This window comes from Archocentrus centrarchus, chromosome 19 (assembly GCF_007364275.1).
Source record: "Archocentrus centrarchus isolate MPI-CPG fArcCen1 chromosome 19, fArcCen1, whole genome shotgun sequence".
NCBI lineage: Eukaryota > Metazoa > Chordata > Actinopteri > Cichliformes > Cichlidae > Archocentrus > Archocentrus centrarchus.
Window position 1 is genome coordinate 23,160,823 of NC_044364.1, and position 27,484 is coordinate 23,188,306.

At 39.3% G+C, this 27,484-nt stretch overlaps 1 protein-coding gene across 1 annotated transcript in view; it reads right to left on the reverse strand.

Moving 5' to 3' along the window:
• Positions 1–27,484, reverse strand: part of rbfox3a (RNA binding fox-1 homolog 3a) — a 172,331-nt gene that overhangs the window by 45,920 nt on the left and 98,927 nt on the right. The window contains exon 4 of the mRNA XM_030755383.1: positions 8,784–8,837. Within this exon, the coding sequence (XP_030611243.1) occupies positions 8,784–8,837 (54 nt within the window). The remainder of the gene's footprint in view (positions 1–8,783; positions 8,838–27,484) is intronic.

Sequence of the window (27,484 nt, forward strand, 5' to 3'; positions counted from 1 at the left end):
AGACTAATGTCTAAAAAAAATAACTTTTTCACAAAAAAAAAAAAAAAAAAAAGTCAAGATGTGGACCAAATCGAGCAGATTCCATTGATAAGAACAGAACATAGGAGTTGTTTGTCTACTGCCTCAATTGGTTAGTTTCCTTTTTGTTATTGTGTGACTTTGGTGTTTTAATACATTACTTTTGATCCAAACTAATGAGTTAAAATGCAAAAAAAAAGCAGCCCGCCCCTCTTTTTGTGTTGTATGTTTGTCATTCATCAAGTCAAGTCTTTATAGTTTAAAGAGTTTAATGAACATAATTATTTAATTTTAAAAATTACATGTCATTTGATAAGCCAGGTCAAGTCAAGTCAAAGTTTATTTCTGTAACACATTTTAAAGAAGCTCAGTTGGCCAGAGTGCTGTACAGATTATACAAAATATATGCTATACACTAAATTAACAATAAATATATACTAAAAATCTAATAAAACAAAGTAAATAAAAGCTGTTTTTTAATAATAAAAAAACAGGGTACTCAGCTTAACTACACCTGAAAGCAAGTGAAAATAAATACAGTTTTAGAAGGGTTTTACAGTAAATGATTGAGACACTGGGCAGCTCTTATGTGAAAGGGTAAGTTGTTCCAAAGATTAGTAACTATCACTGAAGTGGGTCTATCGCCTCTGCTTTTAAGCATGGATATAGGTATTTTCAAGAGCAGTTGGTTCGTAGACCTCAGTGCTGTTGCAGAAGTGTAGGGTTTCAAAAGTTCTGTTAAATAATTTGGCGCCAAACTACTGAAGTTCTTTAAAACAAGTAGCACATTTTTAAAACTGGATCCAAACAAGGCCAATATGAGTTTAATCTGTTTATGCCGTTTCTTTCCTGTCAGAAGGTGAGCTGCTGCATTTTGAACAGCTTGCACGTGATGAAGTGACGACTGATCAGAGCCAACATATAAAGACTTACAGTAGTCTAAACAGGAGATAATAAAAGCATGAATTACTTTCTCAAAGTCATTTGGCAAGAGGTAGGTTTCTTAATTGAAAGAAGCTCATCTTAACAACAGAGCTAATCTATCAAATTTTAAAGCACCATCAAAAATCAGGTTCCATGTAACCAGATGACAGGAAGAGGCTAAGAGAGCAATGGCAGTGTCATGCCCATCTAAAAGGTGCAGTTGCCCAAATAAAATATTTTCTGTTTTGTTTTGCTTAGTTTGAGTAAGTTTATCTCCAGACTGTACATCTCTAAGACAGTTCAGTAGTGCAAGGATAGAAGCATGGCTGTTAGATTGTAAAGGTAAATATATCTGTAGATCATCTGCAAAGCAATGAAAGGAGATGTTATGCTTTTTAAAACTGGAACCAAAGGGAAGCATATATAAAGAGAAGAGAATGGAACCCAATAGAGAACCCTGAGGTACCCCATAACTGACTGGGTATACATATGAAAAATACTGCTCTAAATGGACAGAGAAGCTTCTATCTGACAAATATGACTGGAACCATTTAAGGGCTGTACCTTTAATACTCACACATGATTCAAACCACTAAACTGCTAAACCACTGTTTAACATGTCCCCAGTATACTGTATTATTAACATCAAACTATTTTTAAACAAACATTTTTAAAAGCTATAAGGCAATAAACAAAAACATACTTTGTTAACCAAATATCTATATTTTCCAAGTATCACACAAGTGCAAAAGGGAACCTCAATTTAACACAATATGCATCTGACAAGCACACAATTCACTCGTTTAAAATGTAATACAACAGCACTAAAAAACATACTGCTGCAACCCCACAAGTCCTTAAGATTTATGTCACAAAACAACTTGAATATTTGTGATTTTAAGAAGCATTAGGAAGAAAAGATGCAGGAAGGGAATTTGGCCAACTCCAGGTCTTGAGGGCCAGTGTCCTGCAGGTTTTAGATGTGTCCCTGATCCAACAAACCTGAATCAAATGGTGAATTACCTCTTCAGTATGCATCCAAGTTCTCCAGAGTCCTGAGAAATGACTTCTGTATGTGATTCAGGTGTGTTGGTTCAGGAACACATCTAAAACCTGCAGGACACCGGCCCTCGAGGCCTGGAGTTGAATACCCCTGCTTTAGTGTTTTATTTGAAAGTATGCTGCTTTCTAGTTCAAAGACCAGCTTGACAGCAAATGTAGTCCCTAGAAGGTATCCTTAAACTGAGGAGAGTACTCTTAGGTAAGAAGTTTGTTTATTAGTTGGCTATGTATCACAGGCCTTCAAGGTGGCTGTAATTAAACAGCTACTTAAAAAGCCATCACTGACCCAGCTGTCTTAGCTAATTATAGGCCAATCTCCAATCTTCCTTTTCTCTCAAAAATTCTTGAAAGAGAAGTTGTAAGACAGCAAACCTATCATCTGCAGAGGAACGGTTTATTTGAAGAGTTTCTGTCAGGTTTCAGAATTCATCACAGTACAGAAACAGCATTAATGAAGGTTACAAATGACCTATCCATGAAACCAGATGACACACATCAATTAGTTCAACTGCAGGAATGTCTTAAAGGCATAAAAGCCTGGATGACCTCTAGATTCAGATGAAACTGAAGTTATTGTACCTGGCCCTACAAATCTTAGAAGCATGGTGTTGAAGGAGATACAGATACAAAAATTCTGCAGCGAGAGAGTGAATACATTTGACAATACAGTGTAGTTCTCCCCTCATTATCTTGTGTCATTAACTTGTGTGTATATATTGTCTCAGTCTCCCCTTGTTCATTGCTGCATTGCCTCTTATAGCTGTGTCCTCTCTCTAGCGCTATATATGTGTATATATATATATATATATATATATATATATATATATATATATATATATATATATAGAGAGAGAGAGAGAGAGAGAGAGAGAGAGAGAGAGAGAGAGAGAGAGAGAGAGAGAGAGAGAGAGAGCAGCTGGAATGTCGTAGTGTAACATTAAGGTCTTTGGAGCAGGAGGTTGGGGGTTCGAATCCTGACCAGGGTGTACTTCCAGTAAGGGTCCCCGGGGTCCCCAGGCTAGACCCCCCATGCTAGCCTACCTACGCCTACCTAGCTAAGCCTACCTCGGAATATGAGATACATGATTGAAGCCATACCAGCTCAGACATTGCCCGGATTAACAAGGTCCACGTCAGGTGTTGAGGAAACAGGGCATTCTGACGATAAGTGGGCTACTGGAACTAGAAGGTTATGGCATAAGTGGACACGAGATGAGAACCGGGAACTGTTGGAATGCTACTATACATGTAATCCCAGCGAGAAGGGTTACATGAAGAGGATGTGGGACCTATGGATTCTTCGAAACCCAACATCCACACTGACGGCGAAACCACTTGTGGCTCAGTGTTTGCAGCTAGAGATTGATGAGGTACAACACAAATGCTACAGCAAGGGGGCGCCAGGACGACAGGTCAGGGGGGAGATTTCATCATCCCCACACTCCGAGATTGGTACCAAGCCCCAATAATAACAACAAGTACACTGAATACCAGAGCCTGAAAGATAAGATCATGGCTAAGGCGAACTGGACCCCTCGACGCCGACTACCAAGACTATGTGAAGTACTCTCTGAAGACCTACTAGAAGATGCGAATGCAGCACTACGGACAATCACTACCAGTACCATCACTGAAACCAATCAGTTGATGTATAACATGGCAGCAGTGATTCTTGAGATGCTTGGATATAAGATGAACAGCAAAAAGAAGCAATACCCTCCATGAAACGACGACTGGAGGCTAAGATCAAGGCAGCATGAAGGGAAGTTAGGTGGAATGAAGAAGAAAGCAGCGCCTAAGAAGTACAACGGGCTGTCCATACCTGAGGCCTTAGAGACTGCCAAGCAAAGACTCACAGCCTTGGCTAACTGCCTGAAGAGGTATACCAGAGAGATAGAAGCCAGGAAAATAAACCAGATGTTCTCCACCGAACAATCCAAGGTATTCTCTCAATGGCAGGGGAACAATATGAGAACAGCACCCCCACCAAGGCTGGAGACAGAGCAATACTGGAAGAGCATATGGGAGAAGGCTGCGTCACACAATACCAGTGCTCAGTGTCTAGTGGATCTAAGAGCAGACCACAGCAACCTCCCTGAACAGGCCCCAGTAACCATCACAGTGGCAGACATCCAAGAAAGAGTCTCAAACATGAAGAGCTAGACAGCACCAGGCCCTGATATGATTCACACCTATTGGCTAAAGAAGCTAACTGCACTCCACGAGCGGCTGGCAGAACAAATGAACCAGCTGCTAGTGGCTAAGACACACCCAGAATGGTTGACCGAGGGCCGGACGGTCCTGATCCCCAAAGACCCCCAGAAGAGACCAGTCCCATCCAACTACCAGCCCATAACCTGCCTCAGTATAACATGGAAACTCCTGTCAGGCATCATAGCAGCAAAGATGAGTAGGCATGTGGCACAATACATGAGCGAGGCCCAGAAATGGATAGGCAGAGAGACCAGGGGAGCAAAACAACAGTTACTGGTAGATAGAGCAGTCACTCGAGACTGTAAAACCAGATTGACCAACCTGTGCACCACCTGAATTGACTACAAGAAAGCCTATGACTCGATGCCACACACATGGATCCTGGAATGCGTAGAACTGCATAAGATCAACAGGACCCTAAGAGCCTTCATCAAGAACTCAATGGGTATGTGAAGAACAACACTAGAGGCCAACTTCAAGCCCATTGCACAAGTCAATATCAAGTGTGGGATTTACCAAGGAGATGCTGTGTCCCTTCTGCCGTTGTGCAAAAGCCCGAATCCCCTCAGCCAGATCATCAACAAGACTGGCTGCGGATACTGATTACGGAATGGAGAAAGCATCAGCCACCTCCTGTACATGGATGACATCAAGCTGTATGCTAAGAGTGAACAAGATATCGATTTACTGATCCATACCACCAGGATCTACAGCAATGATATTGGAATGTCATTCAGACTGGAGAAGTGTAGTCGGATGGTAACAAAGAGAGGAAAAGTAGTCAGAACTGAGGGGATGCTACCAGAAAGCAACATTGCAGACATTGAGGACAGCTACAAGTACCTTGGAATCCCACAGGCAAATGGGAACCATGAAGAGGCCACTAGGAAAGCTATGTATATTTTGTGGACTTGAAGGTTTATGGACAGGGTCCTCTGGGAGCATTAGTGGGTTGTAGTATGGGATTCTAGGATTTTTACAATCTAGGCAATCTTTGGCAACGTCTCACTGCAGGATCTCATAAAGGACTACACACTAAATTCACGGTGCTCCCTCTGAGGCTTAATCAGCTCACCAAGTTCATCCATATAATTGTCCAAACTCCTCAATCCCCATGATCATGGGTGGAACAGCTCCAGCTCAACTGTGTTTGCACACAGGTAGTAAGTTTTATATGGCCCTTTATTACTCTAGCTGAGCACTCAAAATGCTTTTTACTATAAACCACATTCACCCATTCATCACACACATTCATACCATACTTTTAAGCACGTTCCAACTATCACATACTAAAACATGAATGCCTACAATTCATCAAGGCAATTTGGGGCTCAGTATTTTGCCCAAGGAAACTTCAACAAATGGAGTGGAGGAGCCAGGGATCGACCTTCCAATTGACAACCCGCTCTACCTCCGGAGCCACAGCCACCCCTAGCTGGAGAGCAACTACATAAACCTATGCTCATATTTCATGTTTGTCACACATCTGCAAAATATGCACCATTATAAAGCCCCACCCTCCTTGTTACAGCCACCAGATTTAATAGCTTTTCTGGCACTAACACTGGACAACTGGCACATCAAAAACATTAACAGCTCTGAGCTTTCTTCTTTCAGTCTAGGAATTCAATTTCAGTTTTCCAGTTGAGTTAAAAACCAGGAGCTGTCTCCAGCAGTGGAGACCTACTCTTGCCTTTTTATCTGAATTTCTCATATTCTGTTAGCCTCACTGCAGACTGGATGCTACATTGACTCACTACACCATCTTGTGGAACAAATTGGCATTAAATGAAAGTACGAATAATTAGATTCAACACAATCTCAAAAAACAACGCAAACATTTTAGACATAACATCATATTGGTGATATCATTAGTTAATTTTGTAAGGCTGTAAACAATTTTAATTTATATTTAGTACCTTTCGGGCATTAATACAGTCTGGCAACAGTACACCCTTGTCTAGCAGTGAGGAAGATAAAGAATATCAATTGCTTGCTCAGCAGCTGAAGAGAGGTCACAGTGAACAAGGCCTTTCCGTCACTTGTTGAGGAAAGACAAAAGTACTGAGCTACCAACACATTCCACCTAAAGGAAACCCATGGAAACACATGCAAGAGGAGGTTTGGAACTCTGCAGTTACTGAGTCAGCACAGTGTTGGTGATGTTTACACACTCTGTAACTTTACATGGTCTGCCACGTTGTGGCCTAGTTGCTGTGGTTCCTAAAAACTTCCCCTTTGTAATAATACCACTTATAGTTGATCATGCAATACCTAGGATGGAAGAAAGTTCACAAGCTGACTTGTTGCAGTGGTATGCTGATGCATTTCTTTCTGATTTTATCTCTCTCTTTGTATCAATTCATATCACAGATAAAAGGACACAAAGTGCATACTTGTTGTCTTGCTCGTAATTGCTGTCTGTGTTTACCTCTGTGCTGCACACAGATTCTGCAGTAGTTTGGTATGGACTGTAAAATATGTTCGCATCACAACAGTGTGTTCTCCCATGTTTGTGCCCTTCCGTGTCCAAACGAGGACCTGCCCACACTCATACGTAAAGGATTAGCTCACAAAGAGCAAGGGAAGCGCAGGCCCGTTCTGAAGTGTTTCCCCGGTTCACTGAAACCGACACCAGCACTATCATGAGCACCGGCACCTCGTTGGTGGAAACATAGTAAGAGAGTCATTTAAACATACCTGTGGTGCTGGAACCAGTACAGATACAGGAAATACAGTACAAACAGGTGTTGTAACTGGCTGCAGAACAGAATAATTAAAAGCTACATGTATTGGAAAGCGGGTGAATTCTGTTTTACTATAACAGGGAATGTCAACTGGCGGCCCATGGGCCACCAGAGCCACCGCAGCTTTCCATTCGGCCCCCACAAATAGTACTGCCACAGGTACTATATGCCAATCAATCATATCGCATCATAACCTGTTAAATACCTGTCTCTGACTAGTCTGAATTATCAAAAGCCTCCAAAAGCCACTTCCCATTGCCCTTAAATGTGTCCATGTCCCTAGAACCAATCACAATGCAAGATCGGACCATGTGACCTGTATTTTCAGCACTGCACTGTACTGATAAGCTGACTTTTGTTGGTGGTGTTCAGATTGTAAACACAGCTGAAGGTGAGTCTAACCTTGTATTATGTAGAAAAAATGTTCGGCGATCACACTTGTCTAACTAAAGGAAGTAAAAGTCGTAACAAGATTTCGGTCAGTGAACCTACGAAAGGATTGTTACTGGCTGCCAAGTGTATTCCCCGGCCTGCACGGGGCTCCCATCTCCTTTGCTGTGAGGGTTTTTCACATGGTCTGCTTGCGGGGGGACTGGATGGGTAGGTGGCTCGGCTGCTCGGTGTATACCCGCATGTGATCACAGCCCCCCAGTATGCAACCATCCCTCGGTTGTCACAAACCCTGCGGCCTAGTATCCACTGTTATTGTTAAAATAAATGTGCTGCCATTTTGTGCCTTTGCAGTTGTAGTGTGTGAATCTATGTCGAAATCTTTTGTCTTCATTCACACAGGGCAGAGGATAGACTGAAGATTTTGCTGGTTTTGCCTCAAAACAAAAATATTAATTAAAAAGTAGGCAAATTACTATATTTACAATTCTAAAAGAAAGGCACCTCACCATTGCCTGTGAAATGATATTACTAAAATTTACTATAGGATCCAGATAAAAAAAAAAAAGTGTCCATGCAGATTTAGAAGGTTTTGATTCTGAATTCTTCGCATGTTCCTATATTCATTAAAAAAACAAAAAAACAAAAAAAACAAAAACAGCTTCTGAAAGGTAGATAGACTCATTTATGCATAGATAAACTCATTGCTCTCATGTAACATTTGTTTCACATGCTCATTATATGAGCACAACTGCACACAATTGCGGTGTCTCCATAATAACCGTCAACATAACAGAGAGGAACATGTAAGTGCAAGACTTGCACATCACATCATTAAAAAAATAGCATAAATTTAAAAGGAAAATTGATATATCAAATGATAATATATTACTTAAGATACAATATTAATTTTTATTTTACATTAGGAGAGCATCAGGCCCTCACAGTGTCTGCTGAGAAAAATTGCAGCCCTTGGACAAATGTAGTTGATGGCCCCTTTACTATAGTATCCAGGGTATGTAAATGAGTAAATTTTACTATTTAAATTTGTTACAATTTGAATTTAACTTATATTTCATTTTATAAACATGCAACAGGATTTGTTACTGTTGTGGATTCCAGTGCAGAGAGCATTAGCACCAAGTTTTAATTCTTGGCACTATAGGCTGGGAAAAGCCTGTGCCAATCTTAATGTCATCATTAACACAAGTAGCATGGATTCACTGAATGTCACAATGTATGACAGGCTGGTAAGGTGTAAAGGCTGACTGGAGGAATATGTCACTGGTAGGACAATAATTACTATTAGACAGCAGGAATGAGAGCTGTGATGGCAAGAAAAACGGAGGACATAGGACAAATACAATCAGTGGAAAATTTATGCTTGTGTGAGACATGTTCATAAATGTATTGTTTCAGTGCACTTACCTTGGAGCCTCGCTCATTAAAAATAATCTCCACGTCTAAAATCTTTCCAAATTGCTGAAGACGACAGGGAAGAAGGTGTGCAGAGCATAAAGAGAGAGAAAAGAAAGAGGGAGAAAATAATTAGAATATAAGATAAGAAATATTTTATTTATATTTGGGAAATTCCTCCACTTTGTACTGCTCTCTCAAACTCTGAAATAAAGTATTTTAAAGCCAGATTTAAAAAGAAAAGAAAAAAGAAAAGTCAGGTAGTCATTGCTACATTTTAACCAGCTCCTCTGCACCAACAATAACATTAAGAAAGTATCCATTTACTCTTAGTGCTGTTTAATGTTGTGTTTACTCGGTCATGGTAATAAAAAGGTTTGAGTGAGTGTGTGTGTTTTGTGGGCTAGTTCAATACGGTGTTAATGAACATTACTGTGGTGAATGCAGATGCTAAAACATCAATGCCTCAGCATGCACCACTGATTCTGATATTGCTATCATGCTTTACCTCTTCAGTTTCAAAAAAGAAAAATGTGTACTGGTAGGAAGTGGGTGGTGGAGAAGGGATAGCCCATCATGGCTAAAAGTGAAAATGTATTTGTTTATGTTTTCAATATGCATGCCACCACTGCAACTGCCTGCCAAATCTCACCTAATCATGCACTTGGCATCTATAGCTTATCTTTGATCTAACTAATAGCTAGCTCCATGCCTTTTAACTGGCTAATTACTGTGGATTAAGTGGTACTGGTCACACATTCCCGCACGCTGATGTCTGTGGTGAATGTGTGGCTGTCACAGTAGATTAAATCTTTAAACATGTTAAACACACCAGTATCTGTTGCATCACAGTGCTACGTTTAGCTCTTCTTGACTTGGATGCACAATAGAGACATAGGAAAATACATAAGTGCTGTATTTGTAAGTAAGTCAGCGAACAAGTGTGTGAAATTGGATGGGTCCAGCTCCAACTGGATGGATCTATGGTGTGAATTTGAACATTCTAGGTCACATTGTTCTCGAGTTATCATGTTTACAAGCTTTTCAGAAAACTTGACCTCTGGCCTTTACCTTCAGGTCAAGGTCGCTGAGATTCAAACTTGTCTGAGATTTTTAGTAGCTGCATCTAACTTGTGAATTTGAACTTTCTTGGATGAGATTGTTCTCAAGTTATTACGTTCACAAGATTTTCAGAAAACTTGACCTCTGACTTCAGCTTTAGGTCAAAGTCATCTAGATTTGAACATGTCAGAGATTTCTAGCAGATGCACCTTTGGTGTGAATTTGAACACCCAAGGTCACATCGTTCTTGAGTTATGGCCAATGTTAAAATTCTTTTGGAACAGATGCCGCCTGCACCAAGGCTATGACAATAGCTTGACTTTTTCTTTGAAACAGCTGAGCTAATCAATATAAGAAAAGAACACTCCACTCTCATTCTGAGTTAAAAGCCAAGCAGTAAAGACGAGTTTTAAGTAAGTTTTTAAAAACAGGCAACAAAGGGACCATCCTAACATGAACCAGGAGATCCTTCCAAAGACTGGGGGCAATAGCTGAAAAGATTGATCCCCCCTGGTTTTCAGTCAAGTTTTTGGGACTGCCAGGAGCAGCTAGTCCATGAAAATCAGCAACCTCGAGGGGATGTATGAAGTCAGCAGCTCAGGAATATATAAAGTGGTGTTGATCCATTAAAAGATTTAAAAACAAATAAAAAAAAAAATCCCCCCCAAAAATGGATGCTAAAATGGTGAGCCAGTGGTGGGAGACCAGGATAAGAGAAATGTGCTCATATATGCTTGATGAGCAGAAGCATTTTGGACTAACAGCGTGTGATTAAGGGAAGGATTACTAAGGCCAACATAAAGTGCAGTACAGTACTGTAGACATATTGTGATAAAACCATGAATATGACATTCAAAGATCTGAAATGATGAAGCAGATTTGACCTTGGATAAAAGCCTCAACTGGTAAAAACAAGCTTTAACACCAGAATCTATTTATTTAGTTTAAAATCACAGTCCAGTTTGACACCAAGGTTTGTTGTTGTGGGTTCAACATATGGCTGCAGAGGGCCCAGGTCTATGAGAAGAGCAGCACAGACAACACTGGGTCTGAGCACAATGACCTCAGTCTTCCTTTCCTTGAAATATAAAAAACATTTAACATTTAATATTTAATCTATGCTGTAATGTCCTTTGGATATTTCAGCTATGGTTTAGGGGAGATAATATAATTTATTTTTATTGGCATGAAAACTTGGCTGTTGTCTATATAAAAATGGTAGGCTAGACAATGTTTTTTTTTTTTTTTTTTCAAATTCAACCCCAGAGGGAGAAAGAGAGAAAATGATTGGCCCAAGAATTGAACCTTGTGGGACTCCACATTACAGAGGAGCTGAAGAAGATACAGAGTCATCAAGGTGAACTGAAAAGGTTAATGTCCTTGGCACATTCCAGCAATGGTTTATGGGAGACAACAATTTATTTTTATTGGCATCTAAACCTAGCTGTTGTCTATATAAAAATGGTAGGCTAGGTCATGTTTTTTTTTTTTTTTTTAATTCAACCGCAGAGGGAGACAATAAAGAGAGAAAATGATTGGCCCAAGAATTGAACCTTGTGGGGCTCCACATTACAGAGGAGCTGAGGAAGATACAGAGTGATCAAGGTGAACTGAAAAGGTTCTCTGTGGTAAATAGCGCCTGAACCACAATGATACCCACATAGTGTTCTAAATGAGACATGAAAATGGTCAGATATAATAGCACAAGAATGGCAAAGTCACACAAGTCAGTAATTAGTGAAAGATCATTAAGAATTCTTAAAAGTGCTGATTCTGTGCTGTGGAAAGGTTTAAAGCCAAACTGGAAAATGTCCAGAATCCATGAGAATCTAAAAAACTGTGAAAGTATGGTTTTTAGACATGAATGACAATTCTGAAAAAAAGTCTAAAATTAGAGAAAACACACAAGGTGAAGGTTCGATACTAGTGGATGGGGGTATTTAGAATTGAATCAACTTTGAAAATAACACTAGGTTTGTGTGTTTGTGTTGATTATTTTCAATTATATCAAAAAGGTTGTAGAAAAAACCTTGCAGAGGGTGATTCTCTCCTTTCTTACATCTTTCTCCTCTGAGTGAACTTCTCTCTCACTCTTTTCTCTCCCTGGAAATACAGCAGCTGTTCTTTTAGCTAGCAGACACACTGTGTGATAAACTGCAGACACATCGTGTGTTTGCTGATATTTGTTGAGCATTTTGAAAAGTTGCATATAAAATTACCTGCACGTTACTATAATTTAAGCTCGGTCCTATTCAGTAGCGCTAGCTAGAAGCTGAAGTACCGTGACCACAACTTACAGACATCTGCACTCAGTCCAGCGCCCTGTTAGCCCTGATTGTACTGTTCTAAATATATATAAATGATATGGTTTCGCCTCTTTAATCTCTTTATATGCGATAAGCCCCAGTGACAAGTAGGGTTGTCTCTTATGTGTTATTGTTCTGCCATTTGGGCTCAGCTCAGTTTGATGTTTGAAAGTGCAGTGACCGGAAATGAAAACAGATCCCTTAAACCTAAAGTAACGAGTCTGTTTTGAAAAGTTAAGGAGTATAAAGTACAGACATTTGTGTAAAAATATAGGGAGTAAAAGCAGAAAGTTGCCAGAAAAATAAATACTCAAGTAAAGTACAGATACCTGAAAATTCTATTTAAGTACAGTAACAAAGTATCTGTACTTCATTACTTCCCACCTCTATGGGCCCTGCACACTGGTGCCATCTTTAGTGAATCTGACCAGTCAGCATTGCCACCACTGACAGCGTAGAGGCTACTCCTGAACAGTTCTACAGTATGTTTACTTTTTTATAAATTGTTTTCTTTGTATTCTTGTCATGATTCCTTCTGTGTATTCTGGATGTAAAGGACTCAAGATGCACATGCAGGAAGCAGAGAACTCCAACAAAAAGCAAGTTCTAATAACTGGTAAAAGTCCCAGAAACACAAAGTCCAAAAACATAATAAACACTATAATCCAAAATGTGACAAGGGAACAGAGACATACACAAATGGCAACCTGGACAAGCAGATGACACAACAAAGAACAAAGGGAACATGACTATACACTCACAGGGGAACATGTTTTATATGTACAGCTTGTTACTAAAACCACTGAATGAAGTGCAGCTGTGTTTTGTGTTTCCACGTCTCCTTTATCATGCTGTGGGACAGGAAGCTTAAATGTTTAGATGGATCCAGTTTAAAGCCTCAGAGCTCTGATGTGCAGCCATCACCTTAAAAATAAACAGCAGCACTGACAGTGCACTCAGCAATAAAATCATTCACTGGAATTAAAATGTTTATTTTACCACTCTGTGACATAAATCACCAGATTTATGATTTTCTGCAGCATTCATCTGTTGTCCTTGCATTTTACTGTTATATTTAAATGCTCTTTGTAGATTTTTAATCACCATTTAAGTCTCTGGTGATGGTGTCATAAGGATTATTTTCTGTGAAAGAAAAATCACATGATCTGTGAAACACTTCTTTTAGATTGGTCAGATGTTCCCAGCATCACTCCTTTATGTGAACATGTGGGGAAACTCTGCATTAACTTAATGATTTGAGAGCCAGCTTCGTGTGATCACCAGTGTTAGGGTCAGAGAATCCAGATAACGAAAGGTACCCTGGGTATACTGAACTCACTTCATCGTATAGGGCCCAGGTCCCCAGAGCTTAACAACAGCTTTATATCCCCTCAGCATAACTGAAGTATAATACAGTTTGACAAATGCAGGAGTATTTTTCACACACTTAAGTTGATTATTATGAGATTTAAAGGTCCCATACTGTACCACTTTAAGACATATTACATATTACATCTCCACTAAATGTATATTTCAAGTTTCAGCAAAAATTAGAACAATTATTGTTAGTAAGACCATATAGCTTCTAAATTTCTTTCAGAGCTACAACTTGCTTACTGCTCCAAACACATTAGACTACAAGTGAAAATAGATTTTTTTCAGACAATTTGTGGTGATGTCATAGGCAACATTTCATAATCATTCTATCGTCTGGCAATATTAACAGAAAATTACATCCATGAGAACAGATTTATTGTGAATTTAGCTGTATTAATATGCAGTATAGTGAGCATACTGTAGAGACCAGGAGAGAAAAAAAATAGATGTAATTGGCATCACATAAAGCAACACGAACAGAGTAACACACACTAAGTACTTCTCTATTCATTATACATCATACCTTAAAGGTTCCACAATTTAAAGTGGTCCTTTGGTATCAATTTTTTTCCCACAGCTCTGATCTGTGGTCATATGATCAAAGCTTACAATTATGCCAGCCACATTAACCTTACTAGGCAACAGCAGAATTTCCTATTCCTACAGCTTCATCATCAGTTAAAGTATTTGACTTGGTTTTCGGATCTTCAGGTGATAGGAGAACACAAAAGTGTTAATGTGGTTATTTGTATGCTATACTTGTCAGAATATTTTACAGCCCTTTTTGATCGTTTAGCAGAGATGTTACATTTTTCTCCAACCACCGGATTCCACTGACAAAAAAAAAAAAAAGAAAAGAAAAGAAAAAAAAAGTAAGTGTGTGTGTGTGTGTGTGTGGGTGTGTGTGCTGTTTCACACTGAAGTTTAACACATTAGTGTGAATCTGAATTAAACCCAGCCACAAGGGGGCTGCAGTGTACTCCTAGTGCCAGTTCCAAGCCCGGATACATGGGAGGGTTGTGCCAGGAAGGGCATCTGGCATAACATCTTTGCCAAATCAAACATGCAGATCATCAATAATGAGATTTCCGTACCGGATTGGTCAGGGCCAGAGGTGGTAAAAGTACAGACATTCTGTACTTAAGTAGAAGTACAGATACTTGTTTTTTAAAAAAAATACCCTGGTAAAAGCTGCATTACTGATTCAACTTCTTATTCAAGGGAAAACATACGGGCTCTGAAGTGTACTCAGTGTAAAAAGTAAAAAGTTCTTTGGAGAACAATTCTTCTATTTTTTGTGCGAAGCTACCTGAAACTCATGGTATTTTAATATAATAATAAAATAATAGTACATGAGAATACAAGCTTTTTTAAATTAAAAAAATTCTAATTCTAATGAATGTATTCAGTTTGAACACTGTTATGCAGAACATGAGCAGAGAAAAAGAAATTTAAAAAAAAATCTCTCTTTGCTGTTGTCTACATTGTAGCAGTGACTCATCACCTAAACAGAAAAATGAGTGCAGTCAGGGGTTAAAGTGGGATTCAGCAGGTGGGGGAACCTTAAGGGCATCGACACACATGGGGTGCGACGTCGCTCGCTCTCCATTCATTTCCTATGAAACTTGTGTGATGAAGCGACAATCGCTTGCCCTCCTCCAGCTAAGCGACTGGCGATTGTCTTAAAGGCTTTCTTGTTAAGAATGTGAGGTAAAGATGCAACGTATCTTTCAAGGTCAGAATTAAATGTAACAAAATGGGGTTTCTTATTTGAGAATTTACATTTATGTATGTAAAACTTTGCAATAAATAAAATGAGATTCACGAAAAAAAGAAACATCAGCATTCTCACTGTCAAAGTAACCAAAAATTACATTGTGAAAAAATAAGGAGATACTTTGGTTAGTGCTGTTATTAATGAATGCGTTAACATCTTTCCAAAACTTATAAGAAAATTTACAGGACCAAAATAGTTGTGAGACGGTTTCAGTGTAGAGTTCACAAAAAGAGCAGCACGTTTCAAAACCATGTTTAAACTTGCTTAAATATACATTCACCAGGTAGAATCTGTGGAGCAGTTTGAAAGAAATGTCTTTGGTCTTGTCCAGACTTTTTTCCAATTAATATTAGGGGCAAATTTCCTCCAATACGAGGTCGCAGAGGGGGACGAGATCAGATCAGCATGAAACAAAGATCTGATTTTGGAATTGGAGCCTTTATAGAAGGAAAAACAGACTTTGCCTATAGGAAGTTGAGAAGGGTCAGAAAGAGGTAGTGATGGAGGTGAAGGAGACGTGGAGGGTTTAAATAGCATGAGAAGGCCAGAAGGAATAGCATCAAATACTATGGCGTACTCTTTTGGGTTTATGGGGATTTTGAATTTCGTTAGAAATTCGGAGTAACTGAGTAAAAAAACATTCGTATGAAGGAACTGACTAACAAGAGAAATACCGTTGTTAAACCAAATACTGTAAAATAAAGATTTGTTCTTGTAGATGATGTTGGAGTTGTTCCAAATAAAGTATTTGTGTGGAGAAAAATTATGCTTGTACAGTAATGCCCATGCCAAAAGTGCTTGTTGGTGGAAGTTGGAGAGTTTGATTGGTAGTTTCTGAATATTGTAATTACAGAGAAGGAGAAAATTTAAACCACCTAGCTGTGAGAAAACATGATGAGGGATGAAGTTCCAAATAGAGGAAGGCTTTTTAAGATACTGTTTGATCCAGTTAATATTGAAAGTATAATTAAGGGAGCTGAAATCTATAAAATTCAAACCACCTTCTTCAGGTAAGTTTAATAATACAGATTTCCAAAGAAAATGAGTTTTATTTGTCCATACGAAGTTGTAAAGCATTTTGTCGATAGATTTGCAGATGAGGTTATTAACGTAAAGAGACTGAGAGGTGTAAGTGAGTCGGGAGATGCCCTCTGCTTTGGAGATCAAGACTCGGCCTTTAAGCGATAAGTTTCGTTGTAGCCATCTTTTAAAGACAATGACAGGAGGAAAGTTCAGGTCAGATCTAGGTTCGGAATCTTTGGTAATATGGATGCCGAGGTATAACAAAGAAGTTCGCACTGGAATCTGAAAAATAGAGGTAGAAGGGTAATCGTTGATAGGTAATAGTTCACATTTTTTCAAATTAAGGGAGAGGCCTGAAGCGTTAGAAAATGATTGGATGGCAGAGATCGCAGAAGATATCTGAGAAGCATCTTTCAAAAACAAGACAGTGTCATCAGCAAGTTTACTGATTAAGACAGTTCTGTTTGCAATAATGATGCCTTTAATGTGACTATTATTAACGTCTAGATTGAGAAGTTCAACAGCCAATAGAAAATAGGAGTCCAGAGAGAGGGCAGCCTTGACGGACTCCATGATTTAAATGAAACCTAGGGGAGGTGCCGTAGGGTAATTTAATAGACCTGTTCCCATTGGAATACAGGGATTGAACAGCGTTACAAAAAAAAACTGTCCAAAATCAAACATCGTCAATGAGAACATGAAACCGTGTTCTAGAGGATCAAAGGCTGTATAAAAGTCCAAAAAAAAGATAAAGCTATCGTCGTGTATGAGGTCAGAGTAATCTGGTATGTCTAGAACGAGCATGCCGTTGTTGGAAATGAGCCTCTTCTTCATAAAGCCAGAATGGCTCTTGTCAATAATGGAGTTGAGAACAGATTTCAACCTGACGGCAAGTATTAAGGCAAAGATTTTATAATCGCTGTTTAAGAGTGTAATAGGGCGCCAATTATCCAAGAAGAGGGCATCTTTCTTGGGTTTGGGAATAAGAGTGATCAGGCCCTGGTTCAGGGTTGGAGGCAGGGAGCCTCGAGTGATGCTTTCTGTGATCATTTCTTTTATAAAAGGGGTGAATGATTCTGAAAATTGTTTATAGAATTTGCTAGTTAAGCCATCATTCCCTGGTGATTTAGTGAGTTTAAGACGACTAATAGTGTTTACGACAGCAATTAACGAGATAGGGGCATCGCAGGAATTCTTATAAGTTTCGGGAATCGGATTTATAGCAGGGAGAGAATCAAGAAAAGTGCAAGCATCTGAGAGACAGTATTTAGAGGCGTAAAGGTTATTATAGCAGTCGGCACAAAACTGGCAATTATCTTTGGGTTTTCGGAGATAAAACCATCAACATTTAGACGCTGAATAGAGTTGTATTTTGCCTGTTGTTTCTCTAAACTGAGGAAGTAGGCAGTGTTTTGTTCACCTTCCTCAAGCCATTCACGACGAGATCTTATGAAAGCACCTTCAGCTTTTCTCTTGCACGCGACACAACAAAGTTGAAAAATGTTCTACTTTTGTCGCTGTCGCGTGGCACTAAACCAATCATTGACTGACCAATGAGCGGAGAGTATGCTACACCCTGCAGTCTGCAACCACTTTCAGCATGAAAGAAAGCATCATTTTAGCTGTGTTTGACTCTCCTATATTATATGACACTTCCCGTAGTGATTATCGAGTTATACATAAAAGACAGCCGTATGGAAACTTGTTGGCGCCAGGCTGACCTTAAACAGAAGGATAGAGAGGACTTTTGTGATAATATAGGATGAACCCAAGGTTGTCTTTTTCTTTTGTAGAGGAGACTTAACAACAAGATTTCTGTCAGTTCCAGTAAAATCTTCTGACTCCTCATCTTCAATGTCTTGTCTGATACGGACTACTTTGAAAATGTCAAAATCCCTCCAATTTCATAATCAATCAAATTTCTTGGAGATGAGTGACGTGAGAGCGCGATTCGCAATGCTGCCGTCGCTATTGCATCCTGTGTGTTTGGTTTGACTCCAGTGGCGATGCAGGCCATTTGTCGCTGTCGTTTGTCACTCCCTGTGTGTCGAGCCCATAAGATTGGTTGTAGTGGCTCAGTGCGTGGAAAAGAATCACAAACTCACAATAATTTCTATTGAGCAGATTTTCTTTGTGTACAGGTTGTGATTTGTGATCAGCTGACCTGTGTTCACTCAACAGTATAGTGCTAGAAATGATACAAAAATTATATGTTTTTTGCCTCTTTCCTCTCTTTGTCTCCGATAAGCCCTGGTGATGGAGGATACACCAATAGGATTGCCTTTTATGTGTCCCTCTTTTTGGGCACAAATGGATTTGATGATTGAAGGCATGCAGTGATGTGAAATTAAAAACTTCCCACAGATGCCTTAAACCTGAAGTAACAAGTCTGTTCTGAAAAAGTAGACTGCAAGGTGGTGGCAGGGGAGAATGTACCTAGACAGGCTGACTTTGGAAATCAAGAAGTTTCATCATGTCTACAGATGAGACTGTGAACACGGTCTGGACCTCCATGCAAAATCTTACCTTGTGGGGTGAGGATGACCATAAGAAAGGTGGTGGATCAGCCCAAAAGTACATGGGAGGAACTTGTTATTGAGCTGAAGGCAGTTTGGACCACAGTCACCAAGAAAACCACTGGTAACACACTAAACTGTAATGGATAGAAATCTTTGGTAGGTTTTAGTTTTTTCCTAGTTCATTCTTGGTTTATTTATTGTATATATTGTTTCATGCATTCTCCTTAAGTTAACTGTCTACATCCCTGTGTTCCCTAGCTTCTGCGTTCCCTACTTTAGTGTATTCCCAGATTAGGTTTTCTGTAGTTTTAGTTTAGTTTCCCTGTCCTTGTAAATTTTATATTCATGTTACATTGATAAAGGCTGCCTGCCTTGTGTCCTGCATTTGGGTCCTCACTTCCACATGCTCCACAAAGTCTGTCTCCACAGATGGTAACAGTATGAAGATGAATTTGATGTTTGTGAAAATACAAATTAATATTTTGAATCAATTGACTGTTTTCTCCTAAATCTACTGCATGAGTATGTACAGGAAACTATTTTGGTACCCTTAAAGCACATTCTTACCTTGAAGCAATTTCTTTGTGGGAGTTGGGCATTTCTGATGATTGGTATATCAACATGGATTCCCAAACTCACAGAAAGTAGGATGAAATACTTTTATCTCCAGTAAAACTAAATTCATGCCATATTTGTATAAACCAAACTCCTTTCAGAGGACATACTAATGCTTAAACTTGTAACACAGTCTAACATCTTCCAGCAGAACCAATGTTCCAATCAGTCAACAGGGAATGAAATGCAAGGTGAGCTAAGACTTTCAAATGACTGTCATAATGTTCATGCATCAAGCAAAAGTATCAGAAAACAGCACATACAGTCACTGAAATTGAAAATAAGCTATAAGACAGAAATATGCTAGGCTTTGCTTTTCCACCTTGCCTTTGAACATCCTATACACTAATGGTATGATATTTGTGGAGAAGCAGGTCATGCAAGACTCTGCATAACTTGCAGAGAGACAGAGGCAGGATATGTGTGCACAGCAATGTGTGTGAATTGGCTGACAGAGTTGTGACTGATGCACGGACTCTGAGAGGTCCATCAGCTCCTTCCACTAACTGCTCAAATTCATGGTAAGCCAAAATAACCCTTAGGCCAGTGGGAAGTGTCCAAGTGTTCCTCATGGCCAGTCTGCTACTGGTGTGCACTATTCGATGTTTTGGGGATTTACTCTTCAAGACAGCTAAATTAATACTTATGTGAAATGCCTATGCTGGCATTTATTGACATGTTTTTCTCTTCATTCTTTTCTTCTATTTTCAGTATCCGTCAGACTTAGTCATATTAAGGAGCCGCAGATAATATCAAAATCTAGGGTTTTGGTTTTAGTCTCTCTTGTTCCTGTACTTTAACAATGAGAAGTTTTTGTTTGCTTTTATATAAATAAATATACCTTAAAAAATTGATCACACATAGCTGTCTTTGAGCCGGTGCTGTAGGAGCAGCTGGGATGAACTCATGGTTTTGTGAACTAAAGCAGCCCCAACCTTGCCATGCAGTATGGTAATCTTCAGCCTTGCACTCCCCATAACTAGACCTTGAATCAAGTAGTTTATTTCAATAAATAAATAAACATGTAACAGACAGCATAGCAAAGACAAGGTCATAACACCAGCCCTGAAGATGAAAGAAGTTCACCAGCAAACTCCATGTCAGATCATACACATAATTTGAATACATGTTAAATATTTATGTTGTGTTTAAGCTGAAGATATTGAACAAATAAAAAGGAAAAAAGTCATTAAGAAAGATTGTGATAGGATTCCAATAAAAAACATATAGCTTAAAATATTTGCTGATTTATAAATTAATAAATGATTCAATTACTTTTTTTTTTTAATGTTTGTGGGTGCCTGCAGAGAGCATTAGAGTTTACTCCTACTTCTGTCCAGGTCTTTCTCTCATTGTTTTCTCTTGTATCACCCGGGGTTAGAAAAACATAAAACTCCAAAACAAACAAACAATTACTGCCCACACAGTGATATCATTGCTGTGCTGCACATTTAATTATGTGCTAAAGAGCTTTTTTTTTTTTTAGGGTGTTCACACTGTATAACAATTAGAGATGTTTCAATTAGGATGTTTTATTGTTGCTCCTCTGTCAAAGTAGAACATTTGGAACAGGAAGTGAAACTCTTTCTGAGGTTTCTTAACCAGGGTGGACATGTGTGATGACCATCACAAATTTTCTTTGATATTGATTTCTAGGAACCCAGGTCTGTTTACCTGTTCCACCTTAACTCCACTGGTGTAAACGTGGGCTTTGTGTCTATGCCTCCTTTTTTCTACAAAAACAGGGGTGAGCTCCTTAGGTTGTTGGCAATGAGGAGTAGGATATTGTTTTTTAACTACATTTATTGATTGGTGATTTTCTCCAGATGCAACAAATCCCATAACTCTTCATGATTAAAATCAATAAAATGACCAGTCACATGGAAAAGGTAAGTATTCCCCATAAATCTATGAAGCCTTTAAAGCTGCAAATTTAGAATGAGGGGTTCCAGTTTAGGTGGCAATGACTAGAACCCCATTGTGTTGGAGTAACCTCTGACATCGAGGGTGTGGTGTCATCATGCAAATGTTCTAGTTTGGGATTGACTTGCTATATCAGGGACTGGACCACTGAATCAGCTATGAAAAATTAATAATTTCAAAGAATGCCAAAAAAAAAAGAAAGAAAAAGAACTTGAACCTTTTAACAGAATAATATAATTAGGCATACAATACAGCTGTAATGCTGAGGGGAAAAAGAAGGTGTTTGGTGTATCCTCTAGACAGGAAAGAGGACAAGGAGACTTGGTGGTGGAATGAGGAAGTACAGGAAACTATTCAAAGGAAAAGGTTAGCAAAGAAATAATGGGATCGTCAGGGATATGAAGAAAGTAGACAGGAGTATCGGGACGGTGGACAAATGGCAAAGAGAGAGGTGGCAAACACAAAGGAAAGGGCTTCTATTCGACAATAAGGAAGGAGAAATCTTGGAGAGAGAGAATATGCCTGAGGAATAGAGAAGTGTACTGTGTTTATTAAGGCCTGTCTTGTCAGCCTTTGCTATCTGAATTATGATCTGAATGCACTGTTGTGAAAAAGATACTTGCTTTTCCAAGACGAGCTCTATAGATTCTCTATAGACTCCTCTTGTAAGAGTTTTTCTTTTATTTATTTGTGTTATCGTTCACATAAGTGTTTGTGCACTGTGGCAATGCCAGATTTTCCAGGTGGGGAAAAAGAAAGAAAGAAAAAAGAAAAAGTGGGAGAAAATAGGAAGAAAAGATAAGAGCAAGAGGACAGATCACAAGTAGAAACACACAATGGTACTAGTACCAATTTTCAAGAACAAGCATGATGTGCAGAGCCATAGTAACTACAGTGGGATAAAGTTGATGAGCCACACCATGAAGATATAGGAAAGAGTTGTTGAAGCTACGCTGAGAAGAGAGGTGATGATCAGTGAGCAGCAGTATGGCTTCACGAAGAGAAAGAGCACTGCAGATGCTACAGATGTGATGTTTGCTTTGAGAGTGTTGATGGAGAAGTACAGAGAAGATCAGAAGGTCTTTGTGGATCTAGAGAGAGCATATGGTAGGGTAGTGAGAGAGGAAATGAGGTACTGCATGAGGAAGTCAGGAGTGACAGAGAAGTATGCGAGGGTGGTGCAGGACATGAGGATAGCGAGACAGTGATGAGGTGTGCGATAGGAGTGACAGATGGGTTTAAGGTGGAGGTGGGATTATATCAGGGATCTCCTCTGATTTCCTTCTTATTTGCAGTGGTGATGGGCAGGATGACAGATGAGGTCATGATGAGTCTCTGTGGACTATCATGTTTGCAGACGACATGGTGTTTTGTAGTGAGAGTAGGGAGCAGGTGGGAGAGAGCCTGGAGAGGTGGAGGTATGCTCTGGAAAGAAGAAGAATGAAAATCAAAGGCAAGACAGATTACATGTGAATGAATCAGATGGAGGCGGGTGAAAAGGCAAGGAGTAGAGATAGTGAAGGTAGATGAGTTTAAATAACCGGGCTCAAGAGAGGTGAAGAAGAGAGTGCAGGCAGGGTGGAGACAAGTGTCAGGATGAGAGTGAAAGAGAAGAGAAGGATTACAAGGTGGTAGTGAGACCTGCTACGATGGACAAAAAGGCAGGAGGCAGAACTGACGATGGTAAGATTTTCACTGGGAGTGACCATGATGGACCAGATTGGAAATGAGTACATCAGAGGGACAGCTCAGGTTGAGCGGCATAGAGACCAAGTCAGAGAGGCAAGGCTGAGATGATTTGAACATTTTCAGAGGAGGGATAGTGGATAAACTGGACAAAGGATGTTGAAGATAGAGGAAAAGAGGAAGACCTCAGAGGGGGTTCATGGATGTAGTGAAGGATGACAAGCAGAGGGTTGGTGTGACAGAGGAGGATATAAGCTGTGGAGAGCCCTAAAGGGAGCAGCTAAAAGAAGAAGAAAAAGACAAAGTGATGTTTTAGTTTTCTTTCATTCTTATTTTTAAGGTTCATTTTCTTTATGTCTTATTTTGGTTTTACTTTTGCTTTTATTTCCCTTGTTTCTGCTCACCTGTACCTTGTTCCTCACGTGTATCTCATCCCTATTCAATCCCCCGTGGATATACCTACTCCCCCACCCCCACCAACCCTTAAACAGGGTGTTCATGATCACCCCCCCCCCCCCCCCCCCCCCCCAGTGTGTCTGAATTAAAATAATTTTGGTCAAAGTAGAAAGTAGAAAATTCCTCCACAGTGATGTGAAAGATTCATTGTTAGTCATCACAAAGACTTGATTGCAGTTCTTGCCTTCAAGGGTGGCACAGCAGTTATTGTTTGGGGGTAATTATTTTTCACAGGGCCAGGTAGGTTTGGACTTTTTCCTCTTAATGAATGAAATCCTTATTTAAAAAACTGCTTTTTGTATTTAGTGAGAATATCTTTGTCTAATATTAAAATTTGTTTGATAAATATGCAAAAAAATAAAATAAAATAAAAAACTTCAGGAAGGAGCCAAATAATTTTTCACAGCACTGTAATTGTATAAAGTCCTGTTTTCTGCCCTGTCTTCATCAGATTGTTCTGTTCACGGGAGTTGTGTTGCCCCGGTGAAACTCATACATACAGACCTGATTTGTATTTAGTTTGGACTCGTTTTTGTGCATAACCCAAATAAAGGCTCTTTTCCTGTTTACACCATCTTTCTGTGTTTGGGTTCTCTCTGCATCACCCAATTAACCCTAACCTTGCAGATAATTTAATTTTCTTCTGAATTATTAACTCAGAGTTACCATCACAAATGCAAAAAGGAAGGAGGAAACTAATTTGGCAAAAATCTTTAAATGGAAACTCTTTAGCCACAGGGATATGTTATGCTTTTTTACTTTGATGATTGTCTCACTGATGGATATTCTGTGTGTACAGCATCGGAAATTGAAAAGAACTGAAGAGTCATGTCTCTGTAGTAAACAGAGACGGTGTATATCATTGCCCCTTTCTTTTCTAAACAGTCTAATTGTCTTAATCAACATAAACACACTTGCTCCACTGTTGGGCCAAGCAATAGCAAAGCCCAGGTTTTCTAACTACCCACTCAGTGCAAATGACTCCATTGCTACACTGATATGTTGATAGGAATTAGCAGATTTGTAGATTATAATCACACCATGTTTCCTTAGAGGCAGAGCCGGTTAAAGAGGAGTTTTATGGAATAATTGGATAGGCAAATGAGAGTGCAGCCATGAACAAGAGACATTAAAAAGAATTCCCTTGCTGAGAGCACTGTGCTACCTGGAATGTTGAAAGCCTTCAGAACAGGTGATTAGACAGGAGTAGATGTCATTAAAACTCCATTAGCACAAAACCCAGCCCCCAGTGCTCACTGCAATCACATACGGACAGACACACACTGGTGGGGTAGATCATAAGTGTTTGTGTGTGTGTATGAAAAAACTTGTGTGCATCTGCTGAGTATCTAATGACTCATTTAGGACCCCTACCCCTGGGAAACGTGACAGTAAGGACCCTCTTGCGGCTGGCTCACTAAGTGCCTGCTTATTAATTAAACACAGCTGAGGCTCAGGGGATAGCAGCAATCCTGCATCAGCTTGTCAAGTTTCACTCTGTATGGGGGGTAAATGAACAGTATCCCTCTGCAAATGCAGCACAGCTTGCACACTTTTTGGTTCCATGCTTCAGAAATTATTACAAAAAAATTCTTGGATGGCCATAACAACAGATACTGACATGTGGTAAGCACAGGATGGCTTCCCTGCTGGTTTACAAATGTAGAAATCCAAATAGCCCTGGGTGTGGAGGTAAATGTATGTAGTAAGTTTTCAGCCCAGGGAATTGATAGAGGTGTATTCCAAGATTACAGATTTCAGCCACATCTTGAGAATGAAAGAATTGAATCAGCAAAGTGGTGCTGTGAATGCCAATTATCATTCTACCATTAAAAAACTCTTTCCCAGCCTAGTAATTTCCCTCCAATGTGTTTTTCTAATTATGAATTAAACTCAAATAAACCAGGGTAATGAACCCAGTTTTATCCTTTTCTAAATCCATAGTTTTTTCTCCCTGAGTATCGCTGCACACAACAAGCAGGCTTTTCTAAGCTACGATTCTCAAGGTGTTTGAAGGAGTATTGTTCTTTATTATTGTGTTCTTCATATATACAGACCTCCAGCTAGCACCTGTATCAACTCTGATTTAACTTGCTTATAAGCCTTTGTGTAATGTGATTGTATGACTTTACTATAACAGCTTTTGCAGAAATGCAATTTAATTTGTTGTAATGCCCCAACTATTGTCTTTGTTTGCATTTTGGTGGGAGACTGGAAGAACTGCAATAACAGACTGAACCAGTTGTTTGTAAGTCCTATTTCAAGTGAATGTAGAAGAGTGCCACTAGAGCTTATTGAAGTGAAAGCTGAGCTCAGACAGACTCTGACTGCAGTGACAGTTGCTCTTCACACAACCAATAAACCTTAAAGCTACATTGACACTAAAAATAATGATGAAAATAAAGAAGCTTTGTGTGACCATGTGTGAGAGTCTGTTGCATGTGCCGTGACAGCCTTTTACATGTTTGGTGCAGAAAGCACAACTGATCAAAACTGCTATTTTGAAGTGGCAACAAAAGTAATTTGGAAATTTATATATTTTGTCAGCTGTGATAATTTCTCTTTTTCTGAAAAGACAAAAGGGGAACTTTAATAAAGAAACAAAAGAGGAAACTAGGCTGAAATGATCTCATCTGCAACTAAATTTCAGAAATTAAGGTAATGATTTATTATTATTTATTATTTATTTTAAAGTCAATTATTTCTTTGTAGTAACAATGCTTCTTATCAATAAATCTTATACCTTTAGAAAGCATGTTTATTTCCCATTAAATGGTGTCACATTTGTAAGGAGAAATTTATTTTTGGGGTTGAGCAGCAGAGTTGAGTATGAGGGTTGAGCCCATTAGAAAACTTGCCAAATCTTCTCTGCCAATGCCAAACAGCTTATTCTGTTATTGACACGTGTTCTGAGCTCCTGCTACCCTGTGTGCTAACAATCAGACTCTTCATCATTGGAGGCAATCTCAGTGCAGAGAGATATCGAGATGGGATTCTGCAACCAGTGGCAATCCATATCTCCACAGTTTGCGACTGAACTTTATCCTCCAACGCTCAACTCCACAGAGCGGGGTTTATCAGAGACAAGCTCCAAAAAGGATGGAATGACCTGCCTGAGTCTTGACCGCAATCTCATTAAACACTTGTAAATGGTAATGGTAAATGGACTGGTTCTTATAGCGCTTTTCTACTCATCTTTGAGCACTCAAAGTGCTTTATTCAGCATGTCTCAGTCACACAAGCACTAAAATTCACACTCCAAAGGATGCATCAGAGAGCAACTTGGGGTTCAATATCCTGCCCAAGGATTCTTTGGCATGCAGACTGCAGCAGCCAGGGATCGAACCACCAACCTTACAATTAGTAAATTTTTCCTTGTGGGATCAGCTTGGGCGTACTGTATGTGCCAGAGTGACCAACACAATCACACTGGCTAACTGGTGACAAATGCTGGTTGAAGAAGCAGTGTGTGGCCAGCATGAGGAGGAGGTGCCAGGCTATTGCGGCTGTTTATGGTTCTTCCACATGCTACTGAGGCCACTGTTTGTTATATGGATAAATTGTTAAATTGCCAATATGTTTTGTTTCTTCTGACATCCAATCCAATAAATGACACCAAACAAGAGTCAGTTGCAGAACTGACATCTTTTTGGCACTGAATCATTTGTAACTGTTATTTTAATTCAGTTCACACAAGTGCTGAGACTTGGAAAAACTGTTACATCAGTACCAGAGGCTGCATTACGTTTTCTTGTTTTACATCATTTTGACCAACACGGCTGTAGAAAATCATAAGTCATAATCTGTTATTAGCTGTTATTTTCATTCATAATGACCATACAAGAAAATACAGCAGAGACATACAATCTCCTGCAGTCACGGTACTAAAACATCATGGCCAGTGTACCCAGGTTTAGTTCATATTTACCTCAAAAAATATGATCTGAATGGACTTAAACTGGGTGCTTG